This window comes from Myxine glutinosa, chromosome 10 (assembly GCF_964187855.1).
Source record: "Myxine glutinosa chromosome 10, kmMyxGlut1.1, whole genome shotgun sequence".
Classification (NCBI taxonomy): domain Eukaryota; kingdom Metazoa; phylum Chordata; class Myxini; order Myxiniformes; family Myxinidae; genus Myxine; species Myxine glutinosa.
The window spans coordinates 61,818,135-61,835,872 of NC_136270.1; the positions used below are offsets into that span (position 1 = coordinate 61,818,135).

The following is a 17,738-nucleotide window of genomic DNA, read 5'->3' on the forward strand; positions in this document are numbered from 1 at the left end:
TCGATCTTCACTTTCTTCCTTGTCCTCCTCTCCAACACCCTTTCCAATACCTTCATTGCATGCTCCAATAACTTTATCGCTCGATACAAGCCACAGTCCAGAGTAGGGGTCGGCAACCTTTTTGACATGAAGTGCCAGTTTGAAATGTTCTTGTTAATTAGTGTGCCATATCAACATTAAGTTTAACATTAAGTTTAATTATGACTCAACATCAAAAAAATATTTCCAACAGACATGGAATTTTATTCCATCCATATAGGCTACATGCATAGCAACAACAGTTTAAAGAAACATTTATCTCTCATAATCAGGATATTGTAATGATCATTTTATCATTGTAAAATTTGTCCCTAATGAGGTTACAAATTATATGCTTGGACCCCATTTCAAAACACTGCTTTCAGTAACTCATTTACAAAGTATTGCATTGGAAACAAATGTCAAAAATCTTTGATTTCATCTTTCATCTTTCATCAATCATCTTTGATTATTATTCCAGTAAAATAATTTGGAATTGGAATGGTGACTCTGCTCTGATCCATCTACCTCATCACCCTGCACCATCACACCGGAATACTGTTATAGTGCAACACACACAACAGCCAATGGCTGTTCAAGAGGCGAGTTGGCAAGCAGCGGAGAGGGCACTGCTTTCACCAGTGTGCCAATGCTTAGCTGCCGCGTGCCAATGGTGGCACGCGTGCCTAAGGTTGCCGACCCCTGGTCCAGAGGGTCACCTTTCCCCTTGTGTAGAGGGACGAGGGTATTCAGTTCCCAATCCACTGGAATGTGGCCTTCTTTCACCACCAGATTACAGATCTCTGTCATTCTCTTAACAGGTGGTGTTGGCTTAGTGGTTAGGGTGATGGCTTGGGATCGTAGGATCCTGGGTTCAAATCCCGGTCGATCGCTGAATTAACGCCAAGGGGGTTGACTCAGCCTGTCATCCTTCCGAGGTCGGCAAATTGAGTACCAGCTTGCTGGGATGAATGATCCCGGTGTGTACCCCGGTTTAGAATAGGTACACCGTATCCCTGCGCATCGTAAGAGGCGATTAAGGGTTGACGTCAGGAAGGGCATCCGGCCATAAAAACATTTCCTCAAACCGGGAACCATGATTGTCATGGGGCCCGCAAGGCTAACCCCTGCTCTAGCGGGGAAAATGGCCTTGAAACGATCATTCATCATTCATTCATGTCATTCTCTTAACACCCCAACGTCCTGCTGCCTTCAACATATCTCCCACAACTCTCGTCGGCCCTCCTGCATTTCTACTCTTCATTACTTTTATCGCTTCCTCAACTTCCTTCTCAGTTAACTTCTCTGCCGGTCCTAAACCTTGGTTACTCTCTGTTGCCATCCCATTCATTCTCTGCATTCAACAGCATTTCCATATATCTCTTCCATCTTCCTTTAATTCCATCTGGGTCCACAACGATTTGTCCCACTTCATCCTTCAAGCAACTCACCCCCATCACAGCATCACATCGCACCTCTCTTTCGCTATCTGCTTTGCAATCCTGAAAACCACTCTCTGACCCTCTTCCGAATCCAAGCATTCTCCGAACATTTTCCTACATGCCTCCAACGCCTTTGCTACATTTCTTTGCAGCCTTCTAACTTTCATGCTCTGCCTTTTCTGCCCCTGTACCCTTCGTCTTCTGCCACTCCTTGAACTTCTTCCCCTTCTCGTCAATCCTCTTTCCAACTTTAACATCCCACCACCATGTTTCCGAATGCCTCGATGGTCCTTTTGTCCATCCACATACCTCACCAACGGCTCCCAACAGACTTTCATTGACTTCCAACCACTTTCAAGCTCAACCACATCATCCGCGACCATACTCGGCCTCTCTTTTAATGCCTCCCTCACTGTCACCTCTTTCAACCTCCACACCTTCATTCTCGGTTGGTACTTCACCCGCCGAGCTCTCCTCACACCTTTCACCCTCATGCCGCAGACAACCAAGTGGTGCTGTGAAACACCCACCTCCCCCGGGATCACCTTTATGTCCTGGAGGTGCCCGCTATCTCTCCTACACACCATCAGGTAGTCAACGGTTGGCGTCGACCCACCTGACGTGTATATAACAAGCTTAATATCCTCTTTCTGGAACTTAGTATTACAAATCAACAAACCAGCTCCATCAGCAAAGTCCAAAATCCTTTCACCTTCTCCATTTCTCACACCATATCCGTAACCCCCATGAACTCCCTCATATCCGTCCATACTCCTTCCCACATGTCCATTTTGGTCTCCTCCCACCACAAATGGGAGGTACCACCAAGTGGTACCACCAAGCATATTGTACATGTAGATTTACTGTTACTTTAAATACGTAGCTTCGTAATAGTTTCTTATGCACTGTTTCGTAATCATTGCAATTTCCCACTGCCCCTTCATAGAGAAACCAACGATCATAACAGTGTGTAATGAAACTATATGAAACTACGAATTACAATTATTTATTAAGTATTTCTTAGGCCTGCTTGTTTGTACAGAAAAATGCTCTTTAATTTGGCACTTTTTAAAAATGCAGCCAATCACATCCACCTTTCAAATTATTTGTCCCGTTTGTTAAAGCCTACATGAGCACAGTCTGATTACATGAGAATCATAAAACTTCCATTTCTTCACTTGTCGTTATCTCACTGAATTTGAAACAATGAATTCACTGGTAGATAAATGTTGTATTTTCTTCTCATACAATTCACATTCAATCAGACTGACTCTTGTGGTACATGTATCTATAGAAAAATGTAATGTGCCATTGTGTTTGATAGATAAAGCATATGTATAAAACACTGTATAATACAGTGGCAACTCCGTAACACAAACTCTGTTAACACGAAATTCATGATAACACGGAAGTGTTTTTTTTTTTCATTCCAAACTTATTTTCTACATTATAATATAACCTGATAATTCCTTTAAACATGAACTAAATCATAAGATCCAAACAACTTCATGTTAAAGAGTTGCCACTATATATTACCTTTAAAACACATTTTGTTAACTTGAAATAATACTACATGAGAAATCATATTTTATCTGAAATATATTTTATTGTAGGCATTAGCGGCAATAACATTTTCACTGAAAGTACGTTTTATTTCATACATTACAATTTACAAGGTACTTTTCGTTAATTGAATGACATTGCTCATATCAACCCAATACTGATAAACCACATCTTATCTCGGTGTTAATACTGTTATTTGACTTGTCTTTTTACAAACCATTCATGGACACTCTTTGGAAATAGAGTTATGGGAAAGAAATGTAAACTTAACTGTTAGAACTAAGTAAAACAAATGGAAGTTTCATTTCATAGATAAGTCGTAAATAATGAAATGTCAAATGCATCAAAAATATGATATCAAGTACAAATTTTTTTTTTTTTTTTTTTTTTTTTTGTATACTGAATCGAGGCTCGTGAAAGAGCTAACATTCACTTCACAAACAAATCAACCAGACAAACAAAATATATAAAAAGAGGGAGCGGAAGACAAGATGGGGAGAGAAGGGGAAGCACACAAACACAACATTTGAGAGCAGGGAGATGTGTGAAGGGAGAGGGCTTGGGGGGAGGAGGCGTGGGAACGGGTGGGGTGGGGTGGGGGGGGAGGGAGAAGTATAAAACACAAGGACACCAAGGACTTCCAGGACAGAAGTTGGTATTTCAAAAAAGTGAAAAAAATATTTCAAAAGGAATTGGGGTGAAATTAGCGGGGGTAGAAAAGATCAAGGTTTTGGATGGGGGAAGATAAGAGATGGTGGTGAACAGCTGTTTTAAAGACCTGGAGGGTGGAGTGGGATTGAAGAGAGTGAGGGAGTTTGTTCGAGAGGCAGGAGAAAAGAGGAATGAAGGAGTGAAGGTGAGCAGAGAGTCTTGATTTTGGCAGTTTAACCATGAGAGGGTTGCAGGCAGATCTTGTGCGACCTGTAGGAATATTTGCGGGACAGAGCCCAGAGAGAGCTGGGGGTGCAAGGCCAGAGAGGAGTCGGTAGAAGACGGAAAGACCACCAACCTGCCTGCGGTGAGTGAGTGAGAGGCCCTTGGAGTTAGCTTCATCACGAGGGATTCCAATGATTCTGAATGCTTTGGTTTCAACAGCGTGAAGACGAGCTAGGTGTGAGGCAGGAGCACCAGCCCAGAGGGGAGAGCAGTATTCCATTGAGCTGCGGATGAAAGCCTTGTATGTGGTGAGGAGCTCAGGTGTGCCAAGGAAGGACTTCGCACGACGGAGGATGCCCAGTTGGCGACTGGCTTTGGAGGCCAGATTTGAAATGTGGTTTTCCCAGGAAAGATCATGGCAGATAGTGAGACCCAAAAGCTTGAGTGACAGAACTTCTTGGAGAGGAATATTCAGAAAGTGGATGGGAGGGTTGTCCAGTCAGTCTTTTCGGAGAGACATCGTAAGAGTGTGAGATTTGTCAGGATTGAAAGACATGTTCCATTTGTTTGCCCAGTCTGTGATTTTGTCCAGGTCTGCAGAGAGTGAGAAGGCTGCAGACTGCCGATCTGAGGGATGAAGAATGGAGTGACAGAGAGTAGAGTCATCAGCAAAGAGATACAGAGGATTTTCAAGAGAGTCAGAGAGATCATTGATGAAGACCAGAAAAAGCACAGGGCCCAGAACACTGCCTTGTGGAACTCCAGCCTGAACAGGAAGAGGAGATGAGAGAAACCCATTCAGGGCCACACGTTGACTACGACTAGAGAGGAAGTCCGCCAGCCATGCGTGGAGATTACCATGGATACCAAAAGAGGAGAGTTTGGTGAGCAGAGCGGGATGCCAGACCGTATCGAAGGCACGTGATATGTCAAGGGAGACTGCTCTAATTTCCTGTTTGGCATTGAGGACCTCCATCCATTGTTGAGAAAGCAGAAGCGGCAAGTCCAGAGTAGAGTGTCCAGGTCTGAAACCAAATTGATGATCAGAGATCAAGCCATTGGAGAAGAGGAAAGATTTCATATCTGAAGCAATGATGGATTCCATGACTTTGCTGATAATTGGGAGAAGGCTGATTGGTCTGTAGTTGCTGGGATCTGTTTTTGCACCTTTTTTGTGCAAAGCGGAGATGTTGGCAGATTTCCAAGCAGATGGAAGATGACCTTGAGCAAAAGAGAGGGTGAAGAGAACAGAGAGAGGGAGTGAAAGAGCGGAAGAACAGGATTTTAGGACCCGTGGGCTGATGCCGTCAGGTCCAGATGCAGAATCCGAGTCGAGGGTTGACAGAAACTTTTCCACCTTGTCAGGAGGAAAGGACACAGAGTCCAGGAGCAGCTGGGTACGACTGGGTACGGTGGGTACAGAGAGGGATGGGTTTGGGACACAAGATTTAGAGGCAAACACAGAGTTGAGGCATTCAGCTTTTTCACGTGCGGAATCAGCCGTGTGGCCATTTGAGGTGAGGGAGGGGATGGAGGGGGAACAAACACCAGAAACAGATTTGACCAGATGCCACCAGGATTTGGAAGAGGGAGACAGATAAGAGAGTTCGGTCCTGAGAACGGAGAGATATTGTTTCCTGGCTCTCCTGAGGGTGGACACACACTTGTTTCGGGCTTTGTGAAAGGAAATGAGATTTCCTTCCGTTGGCTTTGCTTTCCAGGAGACGAAAGCAAGTTGTTTCTGGGCAATAGCCTCACCACAAGATTCCGTGTACCATGGACGGGAGGAAGGGTATGACAACTGAAGACGAGATGGGATAAATCTGTGCATGAGAGAGAGCAATTTACTTTGGAAGAATTCCCAGGATGAGTTGATGTCAGAGGCGGTAGAGATGGGAGACCAGTCCAGATGATTGATGGCTGCTTGAAGACCGTGCCAGTTGGCCTGAGTGAAATGCCAGACTCGTCGACGCTGAGGAGGCTCTCTGAGAATGGTCAGAGAGATGTCCACTTTAACAAGCACATGATCAGAAGAGCCGATTGGAGCAGAAGAAGAGCAGCAGACATTTTCAGGGAAGTTAGTCATAACCAAGTCCAGAAGAGAAGATGCTCCGTTGACTGAAATCCGGGTCGGGAAATTGACAGATTGTGTCAGTCCCAGTGAGTCACAGAAGTCCTTTGCTGAAGAGCCATGGCTGGTGAGAGAGGTACCCACACCCAGCCAACTGGCATGGTGACAGTTGAAATCACCACATATGAGGAAGAGAGAGTTGGGATGGGTAGATAGAAGTTGGTCCATATTCTCAGACAGCGAGATGTAGATGGAGTCATCACTGTTTGGTGAACGGTACAACACACATATGAACAAAAGGTGGGAGCGAAGGGGAAGCCATAGCCAAAGGTATTCCTGGGGGTGAGGTGGAGAGAGGGCAGTGCAGGGCGAGTGAGGAAGAGAGTTTTTTTATAAAGATAGCAACCCCACCTCCAGGACTATCATACCGGAGGAGGGAGTAACCAGGAAGAGATGTTAAGGAATCAGAGACATCTTGAAGGAGGAAAGTTTCTGTTAAGCAGATCAAGTCTGGACTTTCAGAAGCAACCTGAATGGAGAGATCAATCAGGTTTGAGCGAAGGCCCTGGATGTTTGAGGTCCAGACCGTTAGTGAGGAGAGAGGGGGAGCATCGGGTGCAGGACAGGGGAGGGGAGGGGTAGGGTAAGATGTGGAAGAGGAGGAAGAGGTAGGGAGAGCTGTTGAAGGTGTGTCAGAGATTACAGAATAGCTTGGAGAAAGGGAAGAATGGGGCGGACAAAAGGTTTGATGGTGATTGGGAGAGGCGCAGTGAGGTGTTATTTGACGAGGGGGAAGAGCGAGGCAGAAGGTTGAGGGAGATGAAGGTGAAAGTTGGAAGGGGGAAGAAGCGGGGAGGACGCTTTGAGGAGGAGGGGTGAGAGGGGAGTCTAGGAGGGGAGGAGCGAGGGAGCGTCTCGGAGGGGAGGGGTGTGGGGGGAGATTTGAAAGGAATGGGTGATGGGGATGATTTGGAGGGGAGGGGCAAGGGGGTAGATTTAGAGGGGAGGGGTGATGGGGAAGTTTTGGAGGGGAGGGGTGATGGGGAAGTTTTGGAAGGAAGGGGTGATGGGGAAGATTTGGAGGGGAGGGGCAAGGGGGAAGATTTGAAAGGGATGGGTGATGGGGAAGATTTGGAGGGGAGGGGCAAGGGGGAAAATTTGAAAGAGATGGGGAAGATTTGGAGGGGAGGGGCAAAGGGGTAGATTTGGAGGGGAGGGGTGATGGGGAAGTTTTGAAGGGGAGGGGTGATGGGGAAGATTTGGAGTGAAGGGGTGATGGGGAAGTTTTGGAGGGGAGGGGTGAGATTGGATTTTGAAAAGTGTATGATTAATGGGAAACTAACATTTATTGCAAAATGAGTTTCTTGAGACATTCGAGTCAAAAATACGTTTGAGGATGCTGAAGGATGGGTGGAGTGCTGGAGAGTTTAGGGAATGAATGAAAGATGCACTATAAGAGATGGAATTTTTTTTTGGAATGAATAGATTTGGTGAGCAAGTCGAAAGCATCCTTTTATAGAAGAAGAAGAAAAAGGTGTTATAGAATATGACAGAATACAGGTGTTCAGGGGACAGATTCGACATTTTTTAACAACGTGATCACGTGATCACAAACAAGGTGGTCGAAGAACGAACGAACAAATAAGAACGAATAAACGAATAAGAACAGAAGGAAATTTTTTTTTTTTTTTTTTTTTTTTTGAGGAGATTTTAAAACAAGGAAGTATGGGGTGAAAGGACCGGGAAAATCAGAGACCAGAAAGTAATTGCAGCGCGATCGAAGAACCACTGAGGCAAAAACAAAGCCTCAAGCCAAGGTCGGACACGGTAGCCTAGAACTACACTTAGGCCTCAGAATACGCGATACGAAAGACCGACGATTCTGTACACAGGTATGAAAAACCAACACCAAGAATACTATTAAAGACACACCAATAGTTACATACACCGAGAGAAAGATACAGTTTCGACAAAAACACAATTGTGAAAAGTTACTTAACTTCGAAAGCGAGCGCGCATGGACAGCTTTGAAGAGACGACCCATTAGTTAGTCATAACCAAGTCCAGATATTTTGCCGATGATTTCACATGCTGAACTCACCTTGATCCAAATGGCAAACAGCAATCATATACAAACGAAGCTTAAACGTGTGGGTTAATATCATAAGAATAAATTAAGAATAAATTAATTTTAAACATGTCAACCACACAACATCAATGACAATCAGTGAAAAAATCATTGATCATACAGGATCGAACCTGGGAACCTCCGCTTTACTAGTAAGATGCTCTAACCTGAAGTTGAAGTTGAACTGAAATATACGATCAGATGGAGAAGAACGGATGATTTTAAATCAATACGCTTCTCAGATGAGAGGATGTTAGAGGAACGGGACTAGAACTGAAGACCTATTGATTTAAAATCATCCGTTCTTCTCCATCTGATCGTATAGCTCAGTTGGTTAGGGCGTCGCACTAGTAAAGCACAGGTTCCCAGGTTCGAATCCTGGATGATCAGTGATTTTTTCACTGATTGTCATCTATGTGTGGTTGACATGTTTAAAATTAATTTATTCTTAAGTACAATCATTTTTTAAATGAAAGTCCTGTGTTCATGATTTCGACCTTATACCTGTGAATATAGTTAATAGTACAAATTTCTCAAACTTGAAAGCTGTAAATTGAACAATGATGTAAATTATAATGTAATGGATATCATAAACAAATTTGATTGTCTCAATTATTTATGTCTGTCTGCCTTATCCTGGCATGTATACATTATGTATTGAACATGGAAACGAAGCAAAAGTAACAGTACTCTTAAACACTGTTAATCATGCAAGCACTTTCCATGACATGCGTAATGTATACATGTTGTACTGTTTTAAATAAATAAGTTGAAAATGAATCTTCTAAAAAGTAAAAGGAGTCAGCCGTCAACTGCCACTCATTGCCATTCTTCAAATCAAAGAAGATGAACTGATCATAGAAGGTAGAAGTGAGAAGTTAATTTTAAAAAAGTAAAATAAAAATGATTTATTTGCGGCACAACATGTGTTTCAGCTGCGGCGGACCATATTTTCAGATTGGATTCATTTTCAACTTATCGCTATGACTATCTAGATACAAAAATATCATGTTTATTGGTGTATTTTAGTGAAAAGGAGGTCTAGAAACAATATCACAATCAATTTTTTTCATTTTACTCCTCAAACTATCCAGAAATAAAAGAAAATGCAGTAACGTATAGTTGATGAATATATATTTACTTGCATTTTCATCAAGTGCGCGTTAAAAATTAATGAGCACCCCTGGTGTCTGGGGACATGGTGTTTCTTGTTCAGGAGCACATCCCCAACCCATCTATAGCAATTTTAAGTAATCCCCTGCGTTGTTGCACGAAATTGTCAAATTGAGCACATTTTAGCCCTATGCCCCATGGCCTATTCTCACAATTCTATCTCGGAGTTTTATGGACTTCATGGTCGAGTTTCTGCTCCGACATGCGCCGTCACCTGTGGGACCCGATATAGAAAGGTGTTTCTCATATACCTTATACAGAAATAATTGGCCACAGGTGGACTCCAATCAAGTTGGAGACTTCTCAAGGATGATCAAACAAATTTGGATGCACCTGAACTCAATTTGAAGTTCCATAGCAAAGGTGTTGAATACTTAACACAAGACCTTTCACTTTTCATTTTTAATTTTGTAAAAATAATTCAAAAATATATAAAAATAAAAATAAATTCCACTGACATTATAGGGTGTTACGTGTCGATCAGTGACAAAAGGCCTCAACTTAATCCATTTAAATTCAGGCTGAAACAACAAAATGTGAAAAACGTCAAGGGGTGTGAATACTTCCTGTATATATACAGGGTGTTCCAAAAAGACCTGGACAACTTGGTTGTTAATCTATTTAGTACCACAAATGATGACCTTTGTTTTATATGATCCAAAAACTCGGTTTCCTATATGTTCAGGTCTGGTGGTTTAATGAAACAAAAAAAAAAAAAAAAAAAAATTTTTTTTATTATTATTATATACTAGGGCATGCCCGTACTATATATAAGCTAGGACGTGCCCGTACGTGGGTGCCCGTTCCTTGCCAAAAAAAATAAAATAAATAAATTTGTGTAGGGGTGTGTGTGTGTAAACATCCTAGGGCGTGCCCGTACGTGGGTGCAAAAAAACATGCGTGCAAACAACAACAACAAAAAAAAACTTTGAAACCACGTGGCAGTAACGACCACAGAACCCCCCCCCCCCCTCTATTTACATGAATGGTTTGGTCCATTCGCAACGACCACAGAACCCCCCCCCTCTATTTACATGCAATGGTTTGGACCATTCGCAACGCCAAAGCGAACGGCGAACGGCTAAATCGCCATAGCTCGGTAAGTACTTGTCCGATTAATATGAAACCTTGAAAAGGCACATCCTCGGGTCCCCAGCAATATACCTGGCAAGTTTAAAGTATATCGGACCCGTGGTTGTCGAGAAACAGCGGTCACAGACAAACATACAAACACACATACACACATACACACAGAGATTAATGGAATTATAGATAGACTAGGGCATGCCCGTACTATATATAAGCTAGGACGTGCCCGTACGTGGGTGCCCGTTCCTTGCCAAAAAAAAAAAAAAAAAAAATTTGTGTAGGGGTGTGTGTGTGTGTAAACATCCTAGGGCGTGCCCGTACGTGGGTGCAAAAAAACATGCGTGCAAACAACAACAACAAAAAAAAAACTTTGAAACCACATGGCAGTAACGACCACAGAACCCCCCCCCCCCCCTCTATTTACATGAATGGTTTGGTCCATTCGCAACGACCACAGAACCCCCCCCCTCTATTTACATGCAATGGTTTGGTCCATTCGCAACGCCAAAGCGAACGGCTAAATCGCCATAGCTCGGTAAGTACTTGTCCGATTAATTTCAAACCTTGAAAAGGCACATCCTCGGGTCCCCAGCAATATACCTGGCAAGTTTAAAGTATATCGGACCCGTGGTTGTCGAGAAACAGCGGTCACAGACAAACATACAAACACACATACACACATACACACATACACACAGAGATTAATGGAATTATAGATAGATAATTACATTATATCTATATAAATAAAACACTGTGTGTGTGTGTGTGGTGTGTGGTGTGTGGTGTGTGGTGTGTGTGTGTGTGTGTGTGACCGAGACTCCGAAACGGAGAGGCTCACGTGCTTGATATTTGGCATAGACATGGCCATTGAGCCTGGGAAGGACATGGCCGACCTCAAAATATTTGACGAGATCCATATTTTTTATTCATATTTACCTCGGCGCATTTCAGCGAGGAACATTACACACGGAATCTCAGCCGGTGCCAGAGCAGCTTGCTGATTCGCTCAGAGCGATCACGTGATGTTCCATCCTCGCTGCCAGACCACTGAACGGAAAATATATAGAATGCCCATTGCCATTCACACCACATAGGTGGAGATGCAGCTACCGGGCGCCATCTTGGTTGGCACTCGATGCTGGGCGATGGTGATTTCCATCACGTGTTTGCACGTAATTCAGAGCGAAAAGGGATTGCGTTTTTTCACCTTTTGTGCGATCGTGTTTTGTGTCGATTTTTGTCGATTTTGTGCGATTATGAATTAAACGTCTTTGCAACAGCTGTGAAACGTCTTTCCACAACCCTTCCTTAACCGATTGAAGCAGTTTATTGCCGCACAAAATGGCATTTTAACAGTCGTCTCGCTTTTAAAATCTGGGACACATTCAAAACAAACGAGATCCGCGAAGCGAGTTGGTCGAGTCGTGTTAGCCAAGATGGCGACACGGCGGCTACACTTTTCACGGAGTATGAGCGTTCTATATATTTTCAATTCAGTGCGCCAGACTCGCTCACGTACTTGATTTGTGGCATAGACATGGCCATTGGGCCTTCACGGTGTAATTTGTGCGAGGCTTTTGTCCGAGTGAGCTTGAGTCGAGAGGGCGAATGTACGGGTTGGGAATGTACGGGTCTCCCTACCCCCGCCAGGCAACGCCGGTACTGGATGGCGTCACAGGATCGGTGAGTCTCCAAAATCCGCTTCGAGCTGTTGTTGTGAAGATGCAAGACGATGTCACGATTGTTGTGCTGCTCTCCTCCCATGAGAACTGCAACGTCATTGTTGACTGGCCCTCCCCTTCCCCTCTCCCTCCCATTCCCTTCCCTCCTCCTCCCCTTCCCCCTACCCCTTCCCTCCTCCCCCCTCCCCTTCCCCCCCTGTCCTCCCCTCCCCCCGTTCCCCTCCCCTTGCCCCTCCCCTCCCCGGCAATGCCGGGTACTTCTGCTCGTATATGAATAGCGACTCCACAGGAAAAAGCTCAATGCGTCGATAGTAGGGTCAATATACGAAAAAAACTCACCTAACCCCAAAAAAATTGATACAAAAGGTTTTTCAATGGATTCTGGTACCATTGGGCATGCTAAATAACATACTAAAAATCTAGTAACATCTGACTTCCGGAAAGGGGTCATTTTCAAGATGGCGTCCAAGATGGCCGCCGGGAGCTTAAAATGGCCATATCTCAATTATTATTCAACCTAGAAAGGTGGTTTTGGTGTCTAACCCTAGGTTTTAGGGCCCAAGGAATCCAATTGAATCAATAAAATTACCATCAGTTAATTATTTATTGACAAGTCCAAGATGGCATCCCAAGGTGACATCCTGATCCACTAAAATGGCTCTGTCGAATAGTAGTCAACCGAGAGAGATTTTTTCAGTGTGTATGCTGTATACCTAGGTTTAAGGCACCCAGGAAATCATCAAAATTACTTAAATAAGCACAAAGTAATCAGGTAATCCAGTAAGCCAGGTTTACCAGCCCATTAGGCATTTGTTGTCTTATACAGTTAGTCGCTATTCATCGTCATCCTCCGACTCCTCTGGAAGAAACTTATGTGGATTGTCACATTCTTCAAGTTGGCACGGTCCACAGGCAGTAGTGCATGGTAGTCCATATCGTCTACAAGAGCAGCGGAGTGTCTTGCAGGCAGTGGAGCAGTTACAATGAATGACCTTCAAGAGACTGTCTGGAGCAGCGTTCATTCTTGACACAAGTGGGACAAACTGATTATCCTGCAGGCTCCACCCCCATTTCATGGCATCCATACCCTCTTCTTTTCCCATCCACACCATGATCTGGTAGTACGCTCTACGACAGTGAAGTTTGGTAGCAGATTCAGTTGGGGGCAGATGTTCGGGTGTTACAAAAGACGAAGCAGAGACAACCTTCTTGCTGAAGGTGTTATATCGCATTGTTGCAAGGGAATCTTTGCACTTGCCACCAAAGAGGATAGCCATTACTCGGCATCCAAGGTCATCGATCACCTCTGTGGTCTGGTTTGGGATGGTGAATGTGTTGGCACAAGACCGAAGGACCTGGTCTCCTTTTACAAGCTTCTGGAAAGCAGTCTTTTTGCCAACACCAAAAATCCGAGAAGTCGTGTCACAACCAGTCATGGCATGGATGAATATCAACTGAGAACACGTCATGTCCGAGGATTTCTTTTAGACGGTTGATGTCATACACTTTAAAACTGCCATCAGCTTTGGACTTGTCTGATCTGAAATAAAGGCTCTTACAGTCTCCCTGCGCATAGTAAAGGAGTAAGACAAGGAGATCAGTATCTTCTCCAATCAGTGTAGTGGTGTGTAGAAGAGATGCTTCCACTGCAGCCTTTACTATATCTACGTCAGCATCTCCAGGTGCATTGACCACAGTGCAATACCTTTCTCTCAGTTCATCACTTATCATCCCGATCAGTCTCTGTTTATTGATATCTCTTGACAGGACCTCCTCCTTCTTGCCTGAGAACTTTGTCTCAGCAGTGAAGCTGACAATGGGATGAATATTGTGTCATCTTCTCTGATGCGTGTTGTCTTTAATGGACGGCCCTTCCTCAGAGCCATCAAAGACAATGGTCGTAGCTGAACCATAATGCTGGATGGTGAAGTCAGCATTTACTGCGCTATTTCACCATAGCTTTCTCCACTCTTCCATGGTATTCTGTGAAGGAGTGAACCTCCATCAAGGACGTGGATCTCCGTTTCTGGTACAGAATCTAGGATGGCATCACTTGCATGATCACAGATCGCGTGAGCTAGTTGTGGCTTATCAGCCTTTCGGAAGACGTTTCTGGCTTCAAAGAGGGCAGGAGGGAAAGGACTGAGCTCATAACTCAACATCCTGCAATGATAGCTCTCCAGTTTGGGAGACTACCAGGAAACGTTGAAAAAGAAGTGCAGAATCAATGGTTCGATCAGGAGCGACCTTTATAGCTGATGTTTGTCCAAGGGTTCTGGCTTTATCCTTTCTACTGAATGAGAATGTGAATGCATACTGTCCAATCATTTTGTGCATGATTTTGCATCCAACAGACTCTTATTCATGCACATTCACACCTTCCTGAGCCACAACACCAGTGACAATGTTCCTTAATGAAGAGTCTGGCGAGAAAGGTGAGCATCCTACAAGTTTTGAACTGATCTCCCCCAGGTCAGCAGCGTCCCTTTTCATCCTTGACTCCGTCAAATCCCTCCCCCTTTCAGATTTTTCAGTCCCCCCCACCCCCCACCTCCCCAATATAAAATAGTCTGTCCCTTGCCATAACCTCTCAGGCTTTGTACAAACCTTTGTCTGTAATGATCACTGAATACTGTGGACTGGAGTCACAGGTGGCAGTGGTGTAGACACATTACACTCTTAACTCCAATCTGAAACACACACTTGGTTCATTAGCTGGTGAGTCGGAGGATGACGATGAATAGCGACTAACTGTATAAGACAACAAATGCCTAATGGGCTGGTAAACCTGGCTTACTGGATTACCTGATTATTTTGTGCTTATTTAAGTAATTTTGATGATTTCCTGGGTGCCTTAAACCTAGGTATACACACTGAAAAAATTTCTCTAGGTTGACTACTATTCGACAGAGCCATTTTAGTGGATCAGGATGTCACCTTGGGATGCCATCTTGGACTTGTCAATAAATAATTAACTGATGGTAATTTTATTGATTCAATTGGATTCCTTGGGCCCTAAAACCTAGGGTTAGACACCAAAACCACCTTTCTAGGTTGAATAATAATTGAGATATGGCCATTTTAAGCTCCCGGCGGCCATCTTGGACGCCATCTTGGAAATGACCCCTTTCCGGAAGTCAGATGTTACTAGATTCTTAGTATGTTATTTAGCATGCCCAATGGTACCAGAATCCATTGAAAAACCTTTTGTATCAATTTTTTTGGGGTTCAACCATATATTGACCCCTCTACGAATGGTTCATAGAGACGAGATCCGTCATGCATGCCCAGTGTAATTTCCATACAAGGGATGGAAAGAATCCGTCATCACTGACGAGTATCAGAGAGTGGTACAAGAGCTTTAAGGAGAGCAAAAGTTGCCAGAAACAGAAAAGTACCTGTCGACCCTGCACAAGTGCAGCAGACATTGAACGAGTGCAGGCATCCTCCATCATGCGAAGTCCTTCCTTGGAACTACTGGGGTGCTCACTACCTACAAAACTTTCATCCGCAGCTTGATGGAATACAGCTCTCCCCTCTGGGATGGTGCTCCTGCCTTAAACCTAGCTCGGCTTCACGCTGTAGAAACCAAATCTTTCAGAATAATTGGCATCTCCCACGATGAAGCCGATTCTGAGGGCCTTTCACTCTCACCACAGAGTCTTACCACCTTGATGTCTGGTGATCTTTGTCTTCTACCGACTTCTCCAGCAGAGTTCCCCCTTCTCTGTCTGTGGCTCTGCCCCCCAGCCCCCCAAATATTCCTGCAGGACGCACAAGATCCGCCAGCAACCCTCTTCTGGTGAAACTACCAAAATAAAGACTGTTCACCTTCACTCTTGCATTCCTCTTCCACTCCCCCCCCCCCCCCCCCCCAGCTCTGGTCAAACCCCCACATGCTCTTCAATCCCACTCCTCCCTCAAGATCTTCAAAACAGCTGTTCAACACCATTTCCTATCTTCCCCCATCCAAAGCCTATCTTTTCTCTCCATCCCTCCCCTCCCCCCCCCCCCCCCTCGTTAATCTACCGCAAACCCACCTCCTTCAAATTCCCTGTTTTCTTTCCTTAAATCCTCTGTAGTGCCCATCTTGTTTATCCCATCTACCCCGTGCCAGCCCTCTTTCACAAATATCCTGACGTCCCTGTTCCCTACTGTTGTTGTGCTTCCCTCTCTCTCCCCCACCCTTTATTATATGTTTGATGTGTTATCTTAGACGAAGGTTACTACCCCCAAAAAAAGAAGAAGAAAAAAAAAAGAATCAATAAAATCAATCTGACGCACATCCAGAGAACTGGGACTACCAACTGCCACTGCACACTATTTTACATGACAGACTGAAGTTTTATGTCGATAAGGTGCAGATTCTGCAGGAACTCAAGCCAAATGATGGACCCAAACGCAAGGTGCTTGCCTTGGAAATGCTCAGTTGCATAGAAGATGACGAAGATTACCTGAAAAAGGTCATGCTCATAGACAAAGCTTGCTTTCATGTATCGGGGACGGTCAACCGGCACAATGTGAAGATTTGGGGCTTCTCCATGACCGCTTGGTGGGTCCGTTTTTCTTTGCGGAGGATACAGTGGCCTCAACAATTTACAAGAACATGTTGGAAGGATTCGCCTTCCCACAGATTGAAGACTTGCAACCCGATATCATTTTTCAACAGGACGGCGCTCTCCATCAGGCCTTAGTTGTTCGAGCCATCATGAATGAAAAATTTACAGGTTGATGGATTGGCCCGGACTGAACAACAACCACCTTCACTCCTCCGCTCTCCCCAATCACGAGATATGACCCCCTCTTCATTTTTTTCCCTTTTCTGTGGGGGTTTGTCAAAGTTGTCGACAACACCAAGGTGGTAAACCTGCAGGATCTTCGTTCTCGGATCACAGTTGCATGCGCACTGGTGGACGCAAACCTGCTGAGCCAAACATGGCAAGAACTCGTGTACCACCTTGATGCCCTGCGCACGACAAACGGAGCTCACATTTACGTGTCATGATGGTGTGTGCACAAAACTGAGTTTCTGTACCACATACAAACCAAAGGGTATTTTTGTATCATTTGTGGTTCTAAATATATTTACAACAAACTTTGTCTGGGTCTTTTTGGAACACCCTATAGATAGGTGTGAATGAAAAGGACATCAGGAGGACAAACAAATAGCATGACATTTGAACCTAAAATTCAATCTTCATGAACAGCATGCTCAGGTGAGAACACCAAACAGATAAATCAAAACCTTGACCCAAAGCAAAGAAATATTGTTCACTGTTCCTCAGACCTGTGGCCGTGAACGCAGCGAATGTTCATGGAGTTGATCACCGTCCTCCTGTACAGTCTTTTTAACAGGAGTTTGGATGCTCGGAAGTTCATCCACAACAGAAGACACTTTGTGTTTTCTAAACAGAAAGATAAACAGAACAGTCAAAGCATGCGGATTCAGACCTTACTGATCAACACTACCTTAACATTAATCATCAATCATCTTCACTCGGGGATATTTTGCACAATATTTTCAGTGATTCCTTGCAGTTTTTCAGAAATGTACTTCCTGACACATGGGCCCATCTACAAAATGCGTAATGATCATAACAAGCATTCTTATTTTAATATGATCAAGCATGTTCAGGTCGTTTACCTCTGCTGACCAATGAGCACCAAGCTATGGACTTTTGTCCCTTGGAGAGAAA

At 44.2% G+C, this 17,738-nt stretch overlaps 1 protein-coding gene across 3 annotated transcripts in view; it reads right to left on the reverse strand.

Moving 5' to 3' along the window:
• The window catches only part of LOC137434170 (uncharacterized), a 93,452-nt gene that overhangs the window by 43,713 nt on the left and 32,001 nt on the right, over positions 1-17,738 (reverse strand). For all 3 annotated transcript variants that reach the window (XM_078785723.1, XM_078785724.1, XM_078785725.1), the window contains exon 2: positions 17,330-17,447. In XM_078785723.1, the coding sequence (XP_078641849.1) occupies positions 17,330-17,447 (118 nt within the window). The remainder of the gene's footprint in view (positions 1-17,329; positions 17,448-17,738) is intronic.